General features: G+C 40.3%; 1 protein-coding gene across 4 annotated transcripts in view; it reads right to left on the bottom strand.

Annotated features, from left to right (window-relative positions):
• Window positions 1–19,627, bottom strand: part of MAP6 (microtubule associated protein 6) — an 81,631-nt gene that overhangs the window by 11,788 nt on the left and 50,216 nt on the right. For 2 of the 4 annotated variants that reach the window (XM_066588292.1, XM_066588294.1), the window contains exon 3: window positions 13,990–14,195. In XM_066588292.1, the coding sequence (XP_066444389.1) occupies window positions 13,990–14,195 (206 nt within the window). Of the gene's footprint in view, window positions 1–13,503; window positions 14,196–19,627 lie in introns of those variants that run through there. The other 2 variants (XM_066588293.1, XM_066588295.1) reach the window with 1 other exon arrangement.

Genomic DNA, 19,627 nt, shown 5'->3' with positions numbered 1-19,627 from the left:
TTATATTCTTGTACATAGGGGAGCAGTATTATAGTAGTAATATTCTTGTACATAGGAGGCAGTATTCTAGTAGTTATATTCTTGTACATAGGGAGCAGTATTATAGTAGTAATATTCTTGTACATAGGAGGCAGTATTATAGTAGTTATATTCTTGTACATAGGAGCAGTATTATAGTAGTTATATTCTTGTATATAGAGGGCAGTATTATAGTTGTTATATTCTTGTAAATAGGGGACAGTATTAAAGTAGTTATATTCTTGTACATAGGGGGCAGTATTATAGTAGTTATATTCTTGTACATAGTAGGCAGTATTGTAGTAGTTATATTCTTGTAAATAGGAGCAGTATCATGGTAGTAATATGCTGTTATACCGGGATCAGTAATATAGTATTAATATTCTGGTACATAGTATGCAGTATTATAGTAGTTATATTCTTGTACATAGGAGGCAGTATTATGTTGTTATATTCTTGTACATAGTAGTAGTATTAGGCCTTAGTCACACGGGCGCATCGGCACCCGTACACCGGCGCCGATGCGCTCGTCTGACTGTCACTGAGAAGACAGACGTACCTGCAGACGGCCGTCTCTCTGAAGCGCTGCTGAAAGAACACATGACCAGTAATGGAGCCGGTCACATGTTCTTTCCTCCAGCGCTGCAGAGAGACGGCCGTCTTTAGGTACAGCCGTCTTCTGACACAGTCACACGGGCGCATCGGCGCCGGTGTACGGGTGCCGATGCGCCCGTGTGACTAAGGCCTTATAGTAGCTATATTCTTGCACATAGACTACAGTATCATACTGTTATATAGTTGTACCTAGGGGGCAGTATTATAGTAGTTATATTCGTGTACATAGGAGCGGTATTATAGTAGTTATACTACTATACTGTGTACACGAATATAGTTATATTACTATATTGTTGTACATAGGGGCAGTATTATAGTACTTATATTCTCGTACATAGGAGCAGTATTATAGTAGTTATATTCTTGTACACAGGGGGCAGTATTATAGTATTTATATTCTTTTACATAAGGGACAGTATTGTAGTAGTAATATTCTTGTACATAGGGGCAGTATTATAGTAGCTATATTCTTCTACATAGGGGGCAGTATTATAGTAGTTATATCCTTGTACATAGGGGGCAGTATTATAAAAGTTATATTCTTGTACATAGGGGGCAGTATTATAGTAGTTATTCTTGTACATAGGGTGCAGTATTATAGTAGTTATATTCTTGTACTTAGGAGGCAGTATTATAGTAATTATATTCTACATATGGGGCAGTATTATAGTAGTTATATTATTGTACATAGGTGCAGTATTATAGTAGTTATATTCTTGTACATAGGGAGCAGTATTATAGTAGTTATATTCTTGTACATATGAGCAGTATTATAGTAGTTATATTCTTGTACATAGGAGGCAGTATTATAGTAGTTATATTCTTGTACATAGGGGGCAGTATTATAGTAGTTATATTCTTGTACATTGGGGCAGTATTATAGTAGTTATATTCTTGTACATAGGGGGCAGTATTATAGTAGTTATATTCTTGTACATATGAGCAGTATTATAGTAGTTATATTCTTGTATATAGGAGGCTGTATTATAGTAGTTATATTCTTGTACATAGGGAGCAGTATTATAGTAGCTATATTCTTGTACATTGGGGCAGTATTATAGTAGTTATATTCTTGTACATAGCGGGCAGTATTATAGTAGTTATATTCTTGTACATATGAGCAGTATTATAGTAGTTATATTCTTGTATATAGGAGGCTGTATTATAGTAGTTATATTCTTGTACATAGGGGGCAGTATTATAGTTGTTATATTCTTGTACATAGGGGACAGTATTAAAGTAGTTATATTCTTGTACATTGGGGCAGTATTATAGTAGTTATATTCTTGTACATAGGAGGCAGTATTATAGTAGTTATATTCTTGTACATAGGAGCAGTATCATGGTAGTAATATGCTTTTATATAGGGGGCAGTATTATAGTAGCTATATTCTTGTACATAGGGGAGCAGTATTATAGTAGTTATATTCTTGTACATTGGGGCAGTATTATAGTAGTTATATTCTTGTACATAGGGGGCAGTATTATAGTAGTTATATTCTTGTACATAGGAGGCAGTATTATAGTAGTTATATTCTTGTACATAGGGGGGCAGTATTATAGTAGTTATACTCTTGTACATAGTGGGCAGTATTATAGTAGTTATATTCTTGTACATAGGGTGCAGTATTATAGTAGCTATATTCTGGTACATAGAATGCAGTATTATAGTAGTTATATTCTTGTACATAGTGGGAGTATTATAGTAGTTATATTCTTGTACATAGGAGGCAGTATTATATTGTTATATTCTTGTACATAGGAGGCAGTATTATACTAGCTATATTCTTGTACATAGACTACAGTATTATAGTGTTATATTCTTGTACATAGGGGGCAGTATTATAGTAGTTATATTCAAGTACATAGGAGCGGTATTATAGTAGTTATGCTACTATACTATGTACGAGAATATAGTTATATTACTATATTCTTGTACATAGCGGGCAGTATTATAGTAGTTATATTATTGTACAGAGGGGGCAGTATTATAGTAGTTATATTCTTGTATATAGGAGGCAGTATTATATTAGTTATATTCTTGTACATAGGGGGCAGTATTATAGTTGTTATATTCTTGTATAAAGGATGCAGTATTATAGTAGTTATATTCTTGTACATAGGGGGCAGTATTATAGTAGTTATATTCTTGTACATAGGGGGTCGTATTATAGTAGTTATATTCTTGTACATAGGGGGCAGTATTATAGTTGTTATATCCTTATACATAGGGGACAGTATTAAAGTAGTTATATTCTTGTACATAGGAGCAGTATTATAGTAGTTATATTCTTGTACATAGGAGGCAGTATTATAGTAGTTATATTCTTGTACATATGGAGCAGCATTATAGTAGTTATATTCTTGTACATAGGGGGCAGTATTATAGTAGTTATATTCTTTTAAAAAAGGGACAGTATTTTAGTAGTAATATTATTGTACATAGGAGCAGTATTATAAAAGTTATATTCTTGTACATAGGGGGTCGTATCATAGTAGATATATTCTTGCACATAGGGGGCAGTATTATAGTGGGGGGGTTTTTCTACATAGGAGGCAGTATTATAGTACTTATATACTTGTACATAGGAAGCAGTATTATATTAGTTATATTCTTGTACACAGGGGGCAGTATTATAGTAATTATATTCTATATATGGGGAAGTATTATAGTAGGTATATTCTTGTACATAGGAGCAGTATTATAGTAGTTATATTCTTGTATATAGGAGGCAGTATTATAGTAGTTATATTCTTGCACATAGGGGGCAGTATTATAGTAGATATATTCTTGCACATAGGAGCAGTATTATAGTAGTTATATTCTTGTACATAGGGGCAGTATTATAGTAGTTATATTCTTGTATATAGGAGGTAGTATTATAGTAGTTATATTCTTGAACATAGGCAGTATTATAGTAGTTATATTCTTGTACATAGGGGACAGTATTATAATAGTTATATTCTTGTACATAGGAGGCAGTATTATAGTAGTTATATTCTTGTACAAAGGGGCAGTATTATAATAGTTATATTCTTGTACATAGGAGGCAGTATTAAAGTAGTTATATTCTTGTACATAGGGGCAGGATTATATTAGTTATATTCCTGTACATAGGGGGAGTATTATAGTAGTTATATTCTTGTTTATTGGGGGTAGTATTATAGTACTTCTATCCTTTACATAGGGGGCAGTATTATATTAATTATATTCTTGTACGTAGGAGGCAGTATTATAGTAGTTATATTCTTGTACATAGGGAGCAGTATTATAGTAGTTATATTCTTGTACATAGGGGGCAGTAGTATAGTAGTTATATTCTTGTACATAGGAGGCAGTATTATAGTAGTTATATTCTTGTACATAGGAGGCAGTATTATAGTAGTTATATTCCTGTACATAGGGAGCAGTATTATAGTAGTTATATTCTTGTCCATAGGCGGCAGTATTTTAGTAGTTATATCCTTTACATAGGCGGCCGTATTATAATAGTTATATTCTTGTATATAGGGGGCAGTATTATAGTAGTTATATTCTTGCACATAGGGTGCAGTATTATAGTAGTTCTTTTCTTGTACATAGGGGGCAGTATTATCGGTTATATTCTTGTACATAGGAGCAGTATTATAGTAGTTATATTCTTGTACATAGGGGTAGTATTATAGTAGTTATATTCTTGTACATAGGGGGCAGTGTTATCGTAGTTATATTCTTGTACATAGGAGCAGTATTATAGTAGTTGTATTCTTGTTTATAGGGGTAGTATTATAGTAGTTATATACGTGTACATAGGGGGCAGTATTAAAGTAGTTATATTCTTGTACATATGAGCAGTATTATAGTAGTTATATTCTTGTACATAGGGGTAGTATTATAGTAGTTATATACGTGTACATAGGAGGCAGTATTATAGTAGTTATATTCCTGTACATAGGGAGCAGTATTATAGTAGTTATATTCTTGTCCATAGGCGGCAGTATTTTAGTAGTTATATCCTTTACATAGGCGGCCGTATTATAATAGTTATATTCTTGTATATAGGGGGCAGTATTATAGTAGTTATATTCTTGCACATAGGGTGCAGTATTATAGTAGTTCTTTTCTTGTACATAGGGGGCAGTATTATCGATTATATTCTTGTACATAGGAGCAGTATTATAGTAGTTATATTCTTGTACATAGGGGTAGTATTATAGTAGTTATATTCTTGTACATAGGGGGCAGTGTTATCGTAGTTATATTCTTGTACATAGGAGCAGTATTATAGTAGTTGTATTCTTGTTTATAGGGGTAGTATTATAGTAGTTATATACGTGTACATAGGGGGCAGTATTAAAGTAGTTATATTCTTGTACATATGAGCAGTATTATAGTAGTTATATTCTGGTACATAGGAGCAGTGTTATAGTAGTTATATTCTTGTACATAGGGGGGCAGTATTATAGTAGTTATATTCTTGTACATAGGAGGCAGTGTTATAGTAGTTATATTCTTGTACATAGGGGGGCAGTATTATAGTAGTTATATTCTTGTACATAGGGGGTAGTATTATAGTAGTTATATACGTGTACATAGGGGGCAGTATTAGAGTAGTTATATTCTTGTACATAGTGGGCAGTATTATAGTAGTTATATTCTTGTGCATAGGGGCAGTATTATAGTAGTTATATTCGTGTACATAGCGGGCAGTGTTATAGTAGTTATATTCTTGTACATAGGGGGCAGTATTATAGTAGTTATGTTTCTGTACATAGGGGCAGTATTATAGTAGTTACATTCTTGTCCATAGGGGGCAGTATTATAGTAGTTATATTTTTGTATATTGGAGGCAGTATTATAGTAGTTCTATCCTTTACATAGGCGGCTGTATTATAGTATTTATATTCTTGTGTATAGGGGGCAGTATTATAATAGTTACATTCTTGTACATATGGTGCAGTATTATAGTAGTTCTATTCTTGTACATAGGGGGCAGTATTACATTAGTTATATTCTTGTCCATAGGGGTAGTATTTAAGTGGTTATATTCTTGTACATAGGGAGCAGTATTATAGTAGTTATATTCTTGTACATAGGGGGCAGTATTATAGTAGTTATATTCTTGTACATAGGAGGCAGTATTATAGTAGTTATATTCTTGTACATAGGAGGCAGTATTATAGTGGTTATATTCTTGTCTATAGGAGGCAGTATTATAGTAGTTATATTCTTGTACATAGGGGGCAGTATTATAGTAGTTATATTCTTGTACATAGGGGGCAGTATTATAGTAGTTTTATTCTTGTACATAGTGGACACTATTATAGTGGGCATATTTTTCAAAATAGGGGGCGGTTATATAGTAGCTATATTGTTGTATTTAGGTGGCAGAATTAAAATATATACTTTTCTTATACATAGGGGGCAGCATAGTATAGCTACGGGATTCATGATTATAGCAGTTACGTTCTGTTGCATATTCAGCGATCATATAATTGTCTGCAGCAACAAAAACAACTTAGTTCCTTCTCTTATATGTTGAGTAAATTTACTTTGTATTCTGCTTCATGGATATTGTGATAGGAGCGGAATATGTCATAATTAGTGCGGATTAGTCACACCGTGTTTCTTACATAGTAATCCTCTCCCATCTGCTACTTTCTAGTTCTCACCAATGGGAAATTAGCTGAAATATGCCAGTGAAAATAGTTTGTGGCTTCCCTTGTGAGTTTATTCAGTTTTATCTGCCCACACATTTCTTTCTACACAGAAATCCTCTCCTCGACTGCAGGCAGAGGGCAGGCTCAGTTCTTCCACAGGATGCCACACGCTGTCATTTATTTACACATATACAGTATTTGTTTTATACCTTTGTTTTACTTTTATATACACAAGTGATAATTTTATTAAATGTGCGGCAGATCCACCATTTCAAAGACTAATATTGTAAGAGAAAGTCACCCCCTCCAATGCCAACCGTTTGGGTGGAAGGAGGGATTATAGCTCCATTATCAGCTGGACAATAATCACCGCAAATCATTATCTACGGTAGTATCCAGTACTGGCGACTTGCAGTACCACTTGTTACCACAGACATAAGGAAAAACCCCTTGGCATCAATGCAACAGCGCCCCCAGCTCACATCTAAATTCACAAAGCATTATTTTGGGAGACCCCTTGTCTTTGTTTTTGCACCAGCTTTAAATAGTTTTGGCCTAATATAGCACTAAACTAAGCCGTCCATTTTTGAGAAGCAAGTGTAATAACAAGTCTGATGCTGCCACCTCCTATATAAGGAAGAGTTAATTCTAATATAGTGTCATGTAGATAAATGTGCTTCCCATCGCCCCTGATCATTGTACCCGCAGAAACAATCATGACATATAGAACAAAAAATATCCGCTGTTAAGAAAATCCCCCACTGGTCTCTGGTCCGTGTGTGCAACGGTTGCTATGCCGACCACCTATTATAAATGGCGCAGTGGCCTCAGTGCTGGCAGGAGCTCCAAGTGTATCCGATGTTCTGTTACCGCAGTGAAAGGCTGTTTGTGTGTTTGTTTTTGAGATATACAGAGGTGTAAAAAAACTCCCATCACACGCTCCGTGTAGGGCTGGATACTGAAAACAGTAAGAAAGCAGCAGAAAACCCCCGAAAACTGCTAAAAATGGTATTTAAATTCAATTCTAAAATGTATTTTCTATTATTTACAACAGTTCTCAGAGGGTGTATGCAGCTACTTACAAACACTATAGGTAGATAGATAGATAGATAGATAGATAGATAGATAGATAGATAGATAGATAGATAGATAGATAGATAGATAGATAGATAGATAGGAGACAGATAGATAGATAGGAGATAGATAGATAGATAGGAGATATGAGTTCTATAGATATGAGATAGATAGATAGATAGATAGATAGATAGATAGATAGATAGATAGATAGATAGATAGATAGATATGAGATAGATAGGAGATATGAGTTATATAGATATGAGATAGATAGATAGATATGTGATAGATAGATAGATAGATAGATAGATAGATAGATAGATATGAGATAGATAGATAGATAGATAGATAGGAGATAGATAGATAGATAGATAGATAATGAGATAGATAGATAGATAGATAATGAGATAGATAGATATGAGATAGATAGGAGATATGAGTTCTATAGATATGAGATAGATAGATAGATAGATAGATAGATAGATAGATAGATAGATAGATAGATAGATAGATATGAGATAGATAGGAGATATGAGTTATATAGATATGAGATAGATAGATAGATAGATAGATAGATATGTGATAGATAGATATGTGATAGATAGATAGATAGATATGAGATATGAGTTATATAGATATGAGATAGATAGATAGATAGATAGATATGAGATAGATAGGAGATATGAGTTATATAGATATGAGATACATAGATAGATAGATAGATAGATAGATAGATAGATATGTGATAGATAATGAGATAGGTAGATAGATAGATAGATAGATAGATAGATATGTGATAGATAGATAGATATGAGATAGATAGATAGATAGATAGATAGATAGATAGATAGATAGATAGATAGATAAATAGATATGAGATAGATAGGTAGATATGAGATATGAGATAGATGGATCGATAGATAGATAGATATGAGATAGATAGGAGATATGAGTTATATAGATATGAGATAGATAGATAGATATGAGATAGATAGGAGATATGAGTTATATAGATATGAGATAGATAGATATGTGATAGATAGATAGATAGATAGATAGATAGATAATGAGATAGGTAGATAGATAGATAGATAGATAGATAGATATGTGATAGATAGATAGATATGAGATAGATAGATAGATAGATAGATAGATAGATAGATAGATATGAGATAGATAGATAGATAGATAGATAGGTAGATATGAGAAATGAGATAGATGGATCGATAGATAGATAATATGAGATAGATAGGAGATATGAATTATATAGATATGAGATAGATAGATAGATAGATAGATAGATAGATAGATAGATAGATAGATAGATAGATATGAGATAGATAGAGAGATATGAGATAGATATGAGAAAGATATGAGATAGATATGAGATAGATAGATAGATAGATTTGAGATAGATATGAGATAGATGGATAGATAGGTAGATAGATACATAAATAGATATGAGATAGATAGATAGATATGAGATAGATAGATAGATAGATATGAGATAGATAGATAGGAGATAGATAGATATGAGATAGATAGATAGATAGATAGATATGAGATAGATAGATAGATATGAGACATAGATAGATAGATAGACAGATATGAGATAGATAGATATGAGATAGATAGATAGATATGAGACATAGATAGACAGATATGAGATAGATAGATAGATAGATAGATATGAGATAGATAGATAAATATATTGATAGATATAAGATAGATAGATAGATATGGGATAGATAGATATGAGATAGATGTGAGAGATAGATAGATAGATTGATAGATAGATATAAGATAGATAGATAGATAGATATAAGATAGATAGATAGATAGATAGATAGATAGATAGATAGATATGAGTATAGATACATAGATAGATGCATAGATAGATTGAAGATAGATAGATAGATAGATATAAGATAGATAGATATAAGATAGATAGATATAAGATAGATACATAAAAGATAGATACATAAAAGATAGATAGATATGAGATAGATAGATATGAGATAGATAGATATGAGATAGATAGATATGAGACAGATAGATTGAAGATAGATAGATATAAGATAGATAGATAGATATAAGATAGATAGATAGATAGATAGATAGATAGATATAAGATAGATAGATATAAGATAGATAGATATGAGATAGATAGATATGAGAAAGATAGATAGATAGATACTAGATAGATAGATATCACATAGGCAAATATCAGATAGATCTGAGATATATAGATAGATATGTGATAGATATATAGATGGATATGAGATAGATAGATAAATATGAGATATATAGATAGTAGAGATGAGCGAGTATACTCGCTAAGGCACATTACTCGAGCGAGTAGTGCCTTAGCCGAGTATCTCCCCGCTCGTCTCCAAAGATGCGGGGGCCGGCGGGGAGCGGCGGGGGAGAGCGGGGAGGAACGGAGGGGATGTCTCTCTCTACCTCTCTCCCCTCCGCTCCCCGCCGCAACTCACCTGTCACCCGCGCCAGCCCCCGAATCTTTAGAGATGAGCGGGGAGATACTCGACTAAGGCACTACTCGCTCGAATAATACATAGATAGTATACTCGCTTATCTCTAATAGATAGATATAAGATAGATAGATAGGAGATAGATAGATAAATAGATATGAGATAGATAGATAGATATGAGATAGATAGGAGATATGAGATAAATAGATAGATAGATAGATATGAGATAGATAGATAGATAGATAGATAGATAGATAGATAGATAGATAGATAGATAGATAGATATGAGATAGATATGAGGTAGATAGATAGGAGATATGAGATAGATATGAGATAGATAGGAGATATGAGATAAATAGATAGATAGATAGATATGAGATAGATAGATAGATATGAGATAGATATGAGATATGAGATAGATGGATAGATAGATAGATATGAGATATATATGAGATATGAGATAGATAGATAGAGATAGATAGATAGATAGATAGGAGATATGAGATAGATAGATATGAGATAGATAGATAGATAGATAGATAGATAGATAGATAGATAGATAGATAGATAGATAGATATGAGATGGATAGATAGATAGATATGAGATGGATGGATAGATAGATATGAGATGGATGGATAGATAGATAGATAGATAGATAGATATGAGAGAGATAGATAGATATGAGATAGATAGATAGATAGGAGATAGATAGATAGATAGATAGATAGATATGAGAGAGAGATAGATAGATAGATATGAGATAGATAGATAGATAGATATGAGATAGATAGGTAGATAGATATGAGATAGATAGATATGAGATAGATAATTAGATAGATATAAGATAGATAGATATTAGATAGATAAATATTACATAGATAGATATGAGATCTGAATATTTATAGTTTTCCTATGGCATTATTTCTTTGCCTCAGCATACCTTTGGCTGATGTTGAAGCACAGATTCTAGAATGTTCCATTATCTGTTCTCATCTGCCGGGTGTGTGCTGAGACTTATAGTCTAATATCCACCAGGCATCCGAGGGTTACCCGCATTGCTAGAGAGACATTAGAGACCGATTTTCTCCCTTATTCTTCAAAAGGCAACTAATTCACATCAGGTCTCAAACCTCCCAAATATATGCGCTATTAGTATTAGCAACCCATATCTGTGTTGAACTATTAGTCTCAGCTTCCCCAGGCAGCAGGACACACCAGATTATGTATCTCTATACAAAGTCGTGCAACCTTCAGATACCTGGTTGGTGTTGAACCACAAGAGTCAGCAATCCAAGTGGAATATATGAGCCCTTTTGGTTCTACAACCGCTACAATGTTCCAAGCAGGACGTGAATAGAAAGTGATGGGTTTATACTCTGAGCTGGAAACAATCAGTAAGACTGAAGTTCTCCTTTTTTATTGATTTGCAGTCATTTCTCAGCAAGCATTACATTGTACAGGTAGGAAACCACTGAAACGTGACAGATGGTGAGGAGCGAGAACAAGCTTCATACCCTCAAAGACACAACAACAATTATTCTCATAGGTTCTTCAAAGGTCTGGGGTGAACATGGCAGACATAGGGGGCATGACCAACCCCTACGGCCTGGGCACATGACCAAACTGGACGGGAATATTGGGAGATCACAGGTGAGGGGCCTGAAAATCGACCATTAATGCTCTTCATTTAGCAGAAAACTTAAAGGGGTAGTTTCTAAGCTACTGATAGACGATCTGCAGGATAGGTGATCAATAGTAGATCAGTAGTTATCTGCCACCAGGGACCTCTGCTGATCCGCTATTCACTAGGCCAGTGTGCTCATGCACAGATCTGATCTGTGCAGGAAGCAGACAGCTCTGTTCCAACTGTAGTGGCCAGACTTGGTATTGCAGTAGTGTTATCATTAAAATAAATGGGAACTTTGCCTGTAATACCAAGCCTGACCACTGGCTTGAGAAGGGAGCTGCATTGAGAACAGTTGATCAGAAGGAGTTTCTGGTGATGAACGCTGGCCAATCTACTACTCACAGCCTATCCTAAGGATATACCATTGACAGTTAATAACTGGACAACCCCTTTAAGGTTATAGATTCTTCCTGTGCTTTTTAGCCATAATTTCATATCAACTAGACATATTGTATTCATATGCTCTGCCTACTGGCAAAAGTCTTTTACACCCTATTGGATTTGGGAATGACATGGAACTCCACAGAGTATACATAATGGAGAATATTTACCTATGCGGGTATTTCATACGACGACAAATATATTAAGACGCTTTCGCGATGTAATACATTAATTATATCTGGCGTCACCTCCATTGTGCCAGACTGAAACCTACAGCAGCTGTGAGCTGGCATAGCTTCCGGCTATCATTGACGCCAGATTTTGGTATAAATTCTAGTAAATATGATGAGCATGCTTGGCCAAATGCCCTAAAGCTTGACTCCTCCCACTTCAGAAATAAAAAGCTGGGTCTGGCATAAAAGCCCCCAAAATCACAGTTTTGTCGTGTGCCAAAGTTGTGATTTTTGTATGCCAGAAATATGTCATAAAGTGCATATGCTTCAATGTATCCAAGAGCAGTAGCCAAATATGTTTCATTGTTTCCGTTCATAAAAGTGACGTCTCCCCTTTAAAGGGAGCTCATACTTTGAAATGCTCCATCCAATCACAGACTTCATGTTAGAGAGCCGCAGCAGCTGAGCAGATTGATATATCACTTAGTGGGAAAATATTTAGTAGAACTTACTATTTATTGATTGAATTCTCTGCTCTTTCTGGACTTAGGAGAGCAGTGGGCGGTCTTATCACTGAGTAGCACCGCCCACCGGACTCCTAAACTCAGAATCGGTAAAGGACAAGTTATACTGAACATTTTCCCACAAAATTATATATCAATCTGCTCGGCTTCTCCAGCTCTATAACATGAGCCTGAAGATCAGCTGGAATAGAAATAGTTTGGGTTTCTATATGGTAAATTGATATAAAGTTTGGGCTGAAAAGCACAGAAAGCATAAAGACGACATATCAGGTGTAGATTGTGAGCCCCTTTCCCTCTCCCTGCCCTTTCTTCATCATGCCTTGCTTGTTTTATACCCTGAAGCTCCTTTGTTCCTTCTGCTTCCTGTTGTCTGAGTGGGAGGGACCTAAAGCAAGTCAGTGCAGCAGAGAGGAAGTCCACTGTATAGTAGACAGGACTTCCTCTGAGCACAGGAAGTGGTCGCCCAGACAGGAAGCTTGATATAAAAGATAAACCTAACTGCCAATCTCTCAAGTAATACCTTATAAGTCCTATATTTTTTCCGGTGAGCTGAGCTGTATAATTCTATGGAGTAAATTAAATGACGCCCCAACGTGCGAAAAGTCCGGACTCGGAAAACTGTATCGATTTTTTTATGACAGTATCAAAATATACATGATATCTGGATATCTATGGTTATGTCAGCGCTATAATAAATCAATCCAGGCTTCTGGATTGTTCTAGAATCAGAGTTGGCTATAGATCAATTTGACTACGGGTCTAAGAGCTTGCACTCTAATTCGGCAGTCAATGTTTTATGTTATGGGCTATTTCATATGTGGGCGCCCCATGGTTGATTATAAAGTCTACTATGGGATGTAGTTGATGGGAATCTCTTTCCCTGTACGTACGTTTCCCCGCTCCCGACCCCACCCCCACGATATAAATGAGCTTACTTGTTCACCCTCGGTCCTACCACATTGACGCTAACTATAAACTTTCAACCACTTGGTCACGTTACACCACATAGAAGAGTATAGGGGCATCACAGGAGGCCAGGCGGTCACGTGGAGCAGTACATTCTCTTGATAGCACCGTGAACACGTATAGATTTGGATCATTCTCACATAGAAATTTCAGACCGTAACACAATTCAAAAAAAACAAAAACAAAAACAAAAATATTTAAAAAACATCGGGTTTCGGTGTCATTAGAGTGTGGCGGGAGGTGAGAGGACGCAAAGTCTAAAGATACAATCAGAAAGCATATGCAATTCCATAGTCACTAACATTATCCGGTGGCCTCTGTAGTAAAAATAATACAATAACCATAATCATCATATAATAATAATCATATAATAATAGAATAATTGTGTTTTTAATGTTTGTTTTTTTTAGTAATTTACTCTTTAGCTTCGGCCAGTTTATTGTTCATCTCTTTGCTCTTCTCCTTGTCTTCGGGTTTGGCGGTGGTGGAGGAGGTCGTCTCGGGGGCCTTCTTTTTGGAGGCTCGGCCAGGAGTGATCTGCTTGTCTTTGGCCTTTTTCACCGGTTTATGGCTTGGGGTGGTGGTCTTTTTTGGTTTAGAAGGTTGGACGTTGGGCTTCTCCACCTGGACGGAGACAGACGTACAAAAAAGACACAGAAGGGGACAACACAAACACAAAGACGAAAGAGGCGGGAAACAGAATTTTAGAAGGATGTGAAAGGCAAAGAGATACTTCATGATTATAGTTTGTTTTTTACATCGTGTTCCTCACGTTTTGGTTGGTGGCGCATCAGAACTTTCCATGCAGGTCAAGAGGAGAAGTAGACAAGTGGTCAAGTAGACAAGTGCGCAATATTTTCAAGATCTCTGTTTGCTGTCATTCCTGACTTGACTCCTGACCGTATTTTCACGGGCGGTTTAATTCTAAACTCGCATGGAAATAGAACCTATTATTTACTATGAGTATATATATATATATATATATAGGCGATTCTTCTCTCGCTGTCGGGGCTTTCTATCTTTTGGGCGATCCTGCCCATTACGTTCAATGGGAGTGAAAATAAGAATAGTATGCGATTTTTATACAAGTGCAACGCGATTTCGATTTTCCTATTTCACACACCTGAACATCGCACGTGCAGAAATGTGATGCGTTTTTGTCGCAGAACACATCGCATTCGTGCAGACATTGCAGGCTTAGGAACTTTAGAGCCGCAGATTTTGGCGCGCGATGCTGCAGCTGCGGATTTGGCGGCGTCCTGCGGCCTGTTCTTTCCCGTGTGTCAGATCCCTTAAGGGCTTCTTCATGGCGTACGCTCGACTACGCTCGCCGCAATGGAGCAAAGTTGTGCGCGAACTGTTTTTTTTCCCTCTGAGCATTCAAACTACAGCGCACGGGTTTGTGAAGATCGGTCCCGCACTATATTTCTTGCACGTAGTATTAACGGGTGAGAATACCGCTAATGAAAACGGAACCATTGAAATCAGCAGTGTCGTTCTGTCCCGTTATGCGGCAGTGATTATCATGGCCGCATAAGGGGACTAAAACACACCCAATGAAGAAGCCCTAAAGCATGGGACGGAGCTGCAGCCAGAGGTCTTGATGAGACTCCATAGACAATGCAGCAGTCACTGATCACAGCTGGGCCCTGATGGGGCAGCGCTGCAGTGTACAGCATGGGGAAGCTCAGAGCAGCAGACTGAGCGTATATCGCCCACCATTTTCCAATGCATCAGATCAGACGGGTGATTTTCCGCCGCATAAAAGCGCCCGGCCGGCTGAGATAGCGCATTTCAGCCGGGCAGGAAAGATAGTCCTGGAACTATCTTTCTGCCTGGAATACAGCGGCGGCTGCATAGACTCCTATGGGAGCCTATAACAGCGGCCGGAGTAGCAACGTGACTGATAAATTCCCTTCCCCTTCTTTCCTCCTCTCCACCCCTTGCCGGCTGTTTGCAATGGGAGAAAGGGCAGGACAGAGGGGTGTGGTCGGGGGCGGGGCAGAGGCGTATGGGCAGGGCGGGGCAGAGGGGTATGGTCGGGGGCGGGGCAGAGGGGTATGGTCGGGGGCGGGGCAGAGGGGTATGGTCTGGGGCGGGACAGAGGGGTATGGTCGGGGCTGGGCAGAGGGGTATGGTTGGAGGCGGGGCAGAGGGGTATGGTCGGGGCGGGGCAGGGTCAGGGGCGGGGCAGTGGGGTATGGGCGGGGTGGGGCAGAGGGGTATGGTCGGGGCGTGGCTTATCACGACATATGGTTTTACCTCCTTCGTTATAAAAAGTACAGGGCCGCTTCGAAAAAGACAGGGAGCAAATTCCACAGCATTTCCGATTTTCTGTTAGCGCTCATCAGCTTCCGGTTCCCAGCGGCCTGTAGTGTCCCCACCTGACCAGCAGCCCCACACCTGACCAGGCCGCTGGGAACCAGAAGCCGAGGAACACCGACAGCAGAAAGCCTACGGGTAACGTAGGGGGGGGGGGGGAGCGCCGCATAGCATGATGTCAGCTGCAGATACCCGGCTGATTTCCATTCAAAACCCAGATTTTGACAGTTTTTTGGATGCAGAAGTGCTGCGGAATTTGCATTTCCACCACATGTAAACATGCCCTAAGTTAGCCTGAGGAATGCTGCCACGTGCAGAGTAGCCCTAGTAGTAATATTGTCCCCCACAGTGGCCCCAGTAGTAATAGTTAGAGATGAGCGAGCGTACTCGGAAAAGCACTACTCGCTCGAGTAATTTGCTTTATCCGAGTTTCGCTGTGCTCGTCCCTGAAGATTCGGGTGCCGGCACGGAGCGGGGAGCTGCAGGGGAGAGCGGGGAGGAACGGAGGGGAGATCTTTCTCTCCCTCTCTCCCGCCCGCTCTCCCCTGCTCCCCGCTGCGACTCACCTGTCAGCCGCAGGGGCACCCGAATCTTTAGGGACGAGCACAGCGATACTCGGTTAAAGCAAATTACTCGAGCGAGTAGTGCTTTTCCGAGTACGCCCGCTCATCTCTAGTAATAGTGTCTCCTATATTGGTGGCCCCGATAGTAATATTGTCCCCCACAGTGGCCCCAGTAGTAATAGTGTCTCCTATATTGGTGGCCCCGATAGTAATAGTGACCCCCCACAGTGGCCCCAGTAGTAATAGTGTTACCTATATCGACCCCAGCAGTAACAGTGACCCCCACAGTAGCCCTAGTAATAATAGTGCCCCCCTGAAACCCGTATACTGACCCTTCTCCTGGTCTTCCAAGCGCCACTGCTCCTCTTCTCGGCGCTGCTGCGAGCGGAAGTGTGTGCGTCCGAACTCCTCCTCCCTTCTACTCTCCTCCTGTGGAACCAACGAGGAGAGGTCAGGGGAGGAGGATATTGGGTGCACACACTGCCGTCAGTGTGTACATGCTGCAGCAGCGCCAGTGAATGATTACCAGCCGAAGAGCCGCAGCACCTAGGCTGATAATCACCTTCCTGATGACCCGAGCCCTGAAAGCCGGTCAAATGTCCATCTTGCTTGGGACCCTGGGTAAAGTGGGACGCAGGGTCCCAAAGCGGGACTGTCCAGGCTAAATCGGGGTGTCTGGTCATCTAACCTAATGGAGCAGTGCTGCAGTGTACAGCATAGAGAGGTACAGAGCATTGATCTCAACTTCTAATGAGACTGGAGGTGGATTACAAGCTGCCTCTGACTGCAATAGACCGTGCAGCTACCAGGAGTCACTGATAGTAGCTGTGACCAACAGGTATGTACATGCGGTGGAATCTGCGTGGATTCGCCCACGTATTAGGCGTGTATTTTTTGAGGTGTGTAAAATATGCAATACGCAACAAATACGCATTGCTGCTTATGTTATATCCCCCTAGCCTACATTGGCATACATTCCAAAAGGCGCCAAAGTTAGGACATGCTGCGGGGTTTTTTTCATACGCGTAATATGTCCGTGAAAAAGACGCGGTGTAAGTGGTCCAATAGAAATCAATGGGCTTTCAGCACCGCCTATGACACGCGTGGCATACATATGTGAGAGCCCTATGACATGCGTGGCATACACATGGGAGAGCCCTATGACACACGTGACATACACATGTGAGAGCCCTAAAACAGTGGCAGGAAGGGCTCCTTCACACGGTCGTATGCGCAAATGCACGCGCTTCAGCGCTCTGAACGATGCTGATTTACGGCCGTATCGATGCATTGCATTGTACTTTTTGCGCATGCAGGTTCTGAAAGCAGCCGCCATGACATATTTGGGGTCCGGATCAGCTGCAGCTTCTAGATTTCTGCAGATCTGTCTTCTATGAACTCTGTGGTTACAATGTGAAACCTGCGGCAGCGCCCGACCCGTGATCAGTGCCAGCCGCCAACAACAGGATACAGGTGTGCAGGCTGACAGCGCAGTACTGTAATAAGGCTCAGACCCGGAATGTAGTGAATATTATATAAGGGCCGCGCCGATCTTATCCCGACCGTAGAATTGACGGGCGAGAATCCCGCTAGAGAAAAAGGAACCACCGTCATCCCGCAGAGATCCGCGGCTTCAGGTCGTCCCGCTATGTGGATTATCACCGCTGTATAAGGGGAGACAAACACGGCCGAGAGCGAGATTCTCGGGCGCAACTTGCATCGTTAAGACACAGCCGCCCGTCAGTTGCAGAGGACCGCACATCGCAGGTGGTATGCGCGCATTAAAATAGGACATGCTGCCATCTTTAAATCTCACATTTTTCGGTGCGAGTGAAAAACGTACATTAAGGGTCCGCCACTGCGCATATTGGCACGCAACGCACGAAGAACAGACCCCATTTACTCTTTATAATACAATGAATGGGTTCTTTCTCATTTCCTTTTTTGCGCACGCATTTCGCGCACACAGGAAAAAACGCACCATGCTCTACTCTACACCAAGTCCCTATAGAAATCCATAGGGGAGAACAGATGTGCAACAGGTTGTGCGCTGAGAAAGAGCGCATCTAGAGCTCGTTAGGCTGCAGGAAACGCGAAACGTACGCAAAAGCGCGAGAAACATTATGCAAAAAAAGGTAGCACAAATGAACGCGCCGATACACGTACGCTCGTGTGACACTGGGCTAGTTAGTCGCTGACTCCCATATTAACCCTTCCAGAGGCGCCGGAATAGTAGCCCCCGGGGATATATATGGAGGCAGCCCATGACAGGGTTAACGGGGAGGCCAGGGTTAATGGAAGGGTGAAGAGGGGGGGGGGTGTAGTAGAGGGGGAAGTTAGAGAGAAAGTGCGGGAACAGCAGGGGGAGGAGCATCCCTAGGCGGCAACGGAGGAAGAAGAAGCAGAAGGAGAAGACGGAGGCCACGAGGAAGAAGAGGGAAGAGGTAGAGAAGACCCAAGACCCCAGGCAGAAGTCCCAAGACCCCAGACAGAAGTCCCAAGACCCCAGACAGAAGTCCCAAGACCCCAGGCAGAAGTCCCAAGACCCCAGACAGAAGTCCCAAGACCCCAGGCAGAAGTCCCAAGACCCCAGACAGGAGTCCCAAGACCGAAGTCTGCAGACCGAAGTCCCAAGACCTGTCCGTGAAGAGCCCGAAGGTGATCGTCAGGAAGCGCCCAGAAGAGGACTTACCGGACATGGAGGCCGCCATGGAGAAGATCCGGGCAGCGGTGGAGGAGCGGGGCATCGACTGGCTCATGAGGATCCTGGATGTCGGGGCCCCGGGCCCATCGGAGGTGGAAGCGGCACCCGCACGGTCAGCAGCATCGGGGGGAGAGGCGTCCGGAGCCCCTGCAGCAACTGCGGTGAGAGAAAGGGGGCGAAGGACAGCCGCTGCGGGGAGCCGCACACCGGAGGCAGCAGCGGGAGCGCTGTCGGGGACTGCTAGCGGCCGGAGGGAGGAGGCAGGAGGGAGCAGGCAGACACCGGCAGCATCGGCGAGAGGGCCGAGTACTAGGAGGGCCCGCGCTCCGGCGCGTCTGAGCCCGGATCAGGCTCCACAGCGTCGGCGCCGCATAGAGAGTCCCTCACGGGCCCCTCCGGGCCGGCTCCCTGCACCATCCATGCCATCGGGGGAGCGCAGGCCCGGGAGGAATCTCGCCGGGCGGCAC

This window comes from Eleutherodactylus coqui, chromosome 1 (genome assembly GCF_035609145.1).
Source record: "Eleutherodactylus coqui strain aEleCoq1 chromosome 1, aEleCoq1.hap1, whole genome shotgun sequence".
Classification (NCBI taxonomy): domain Eukaryota; kingdom Metazoa; phylum Chordata; class Amphibia; order Anura; family Eleutherodactylidae; genus Eleutherodactylus; species Eleutherodactylus coqui.
This window is presented reverse-complemented; position numbering and strand designations above follow the sequence as displayed.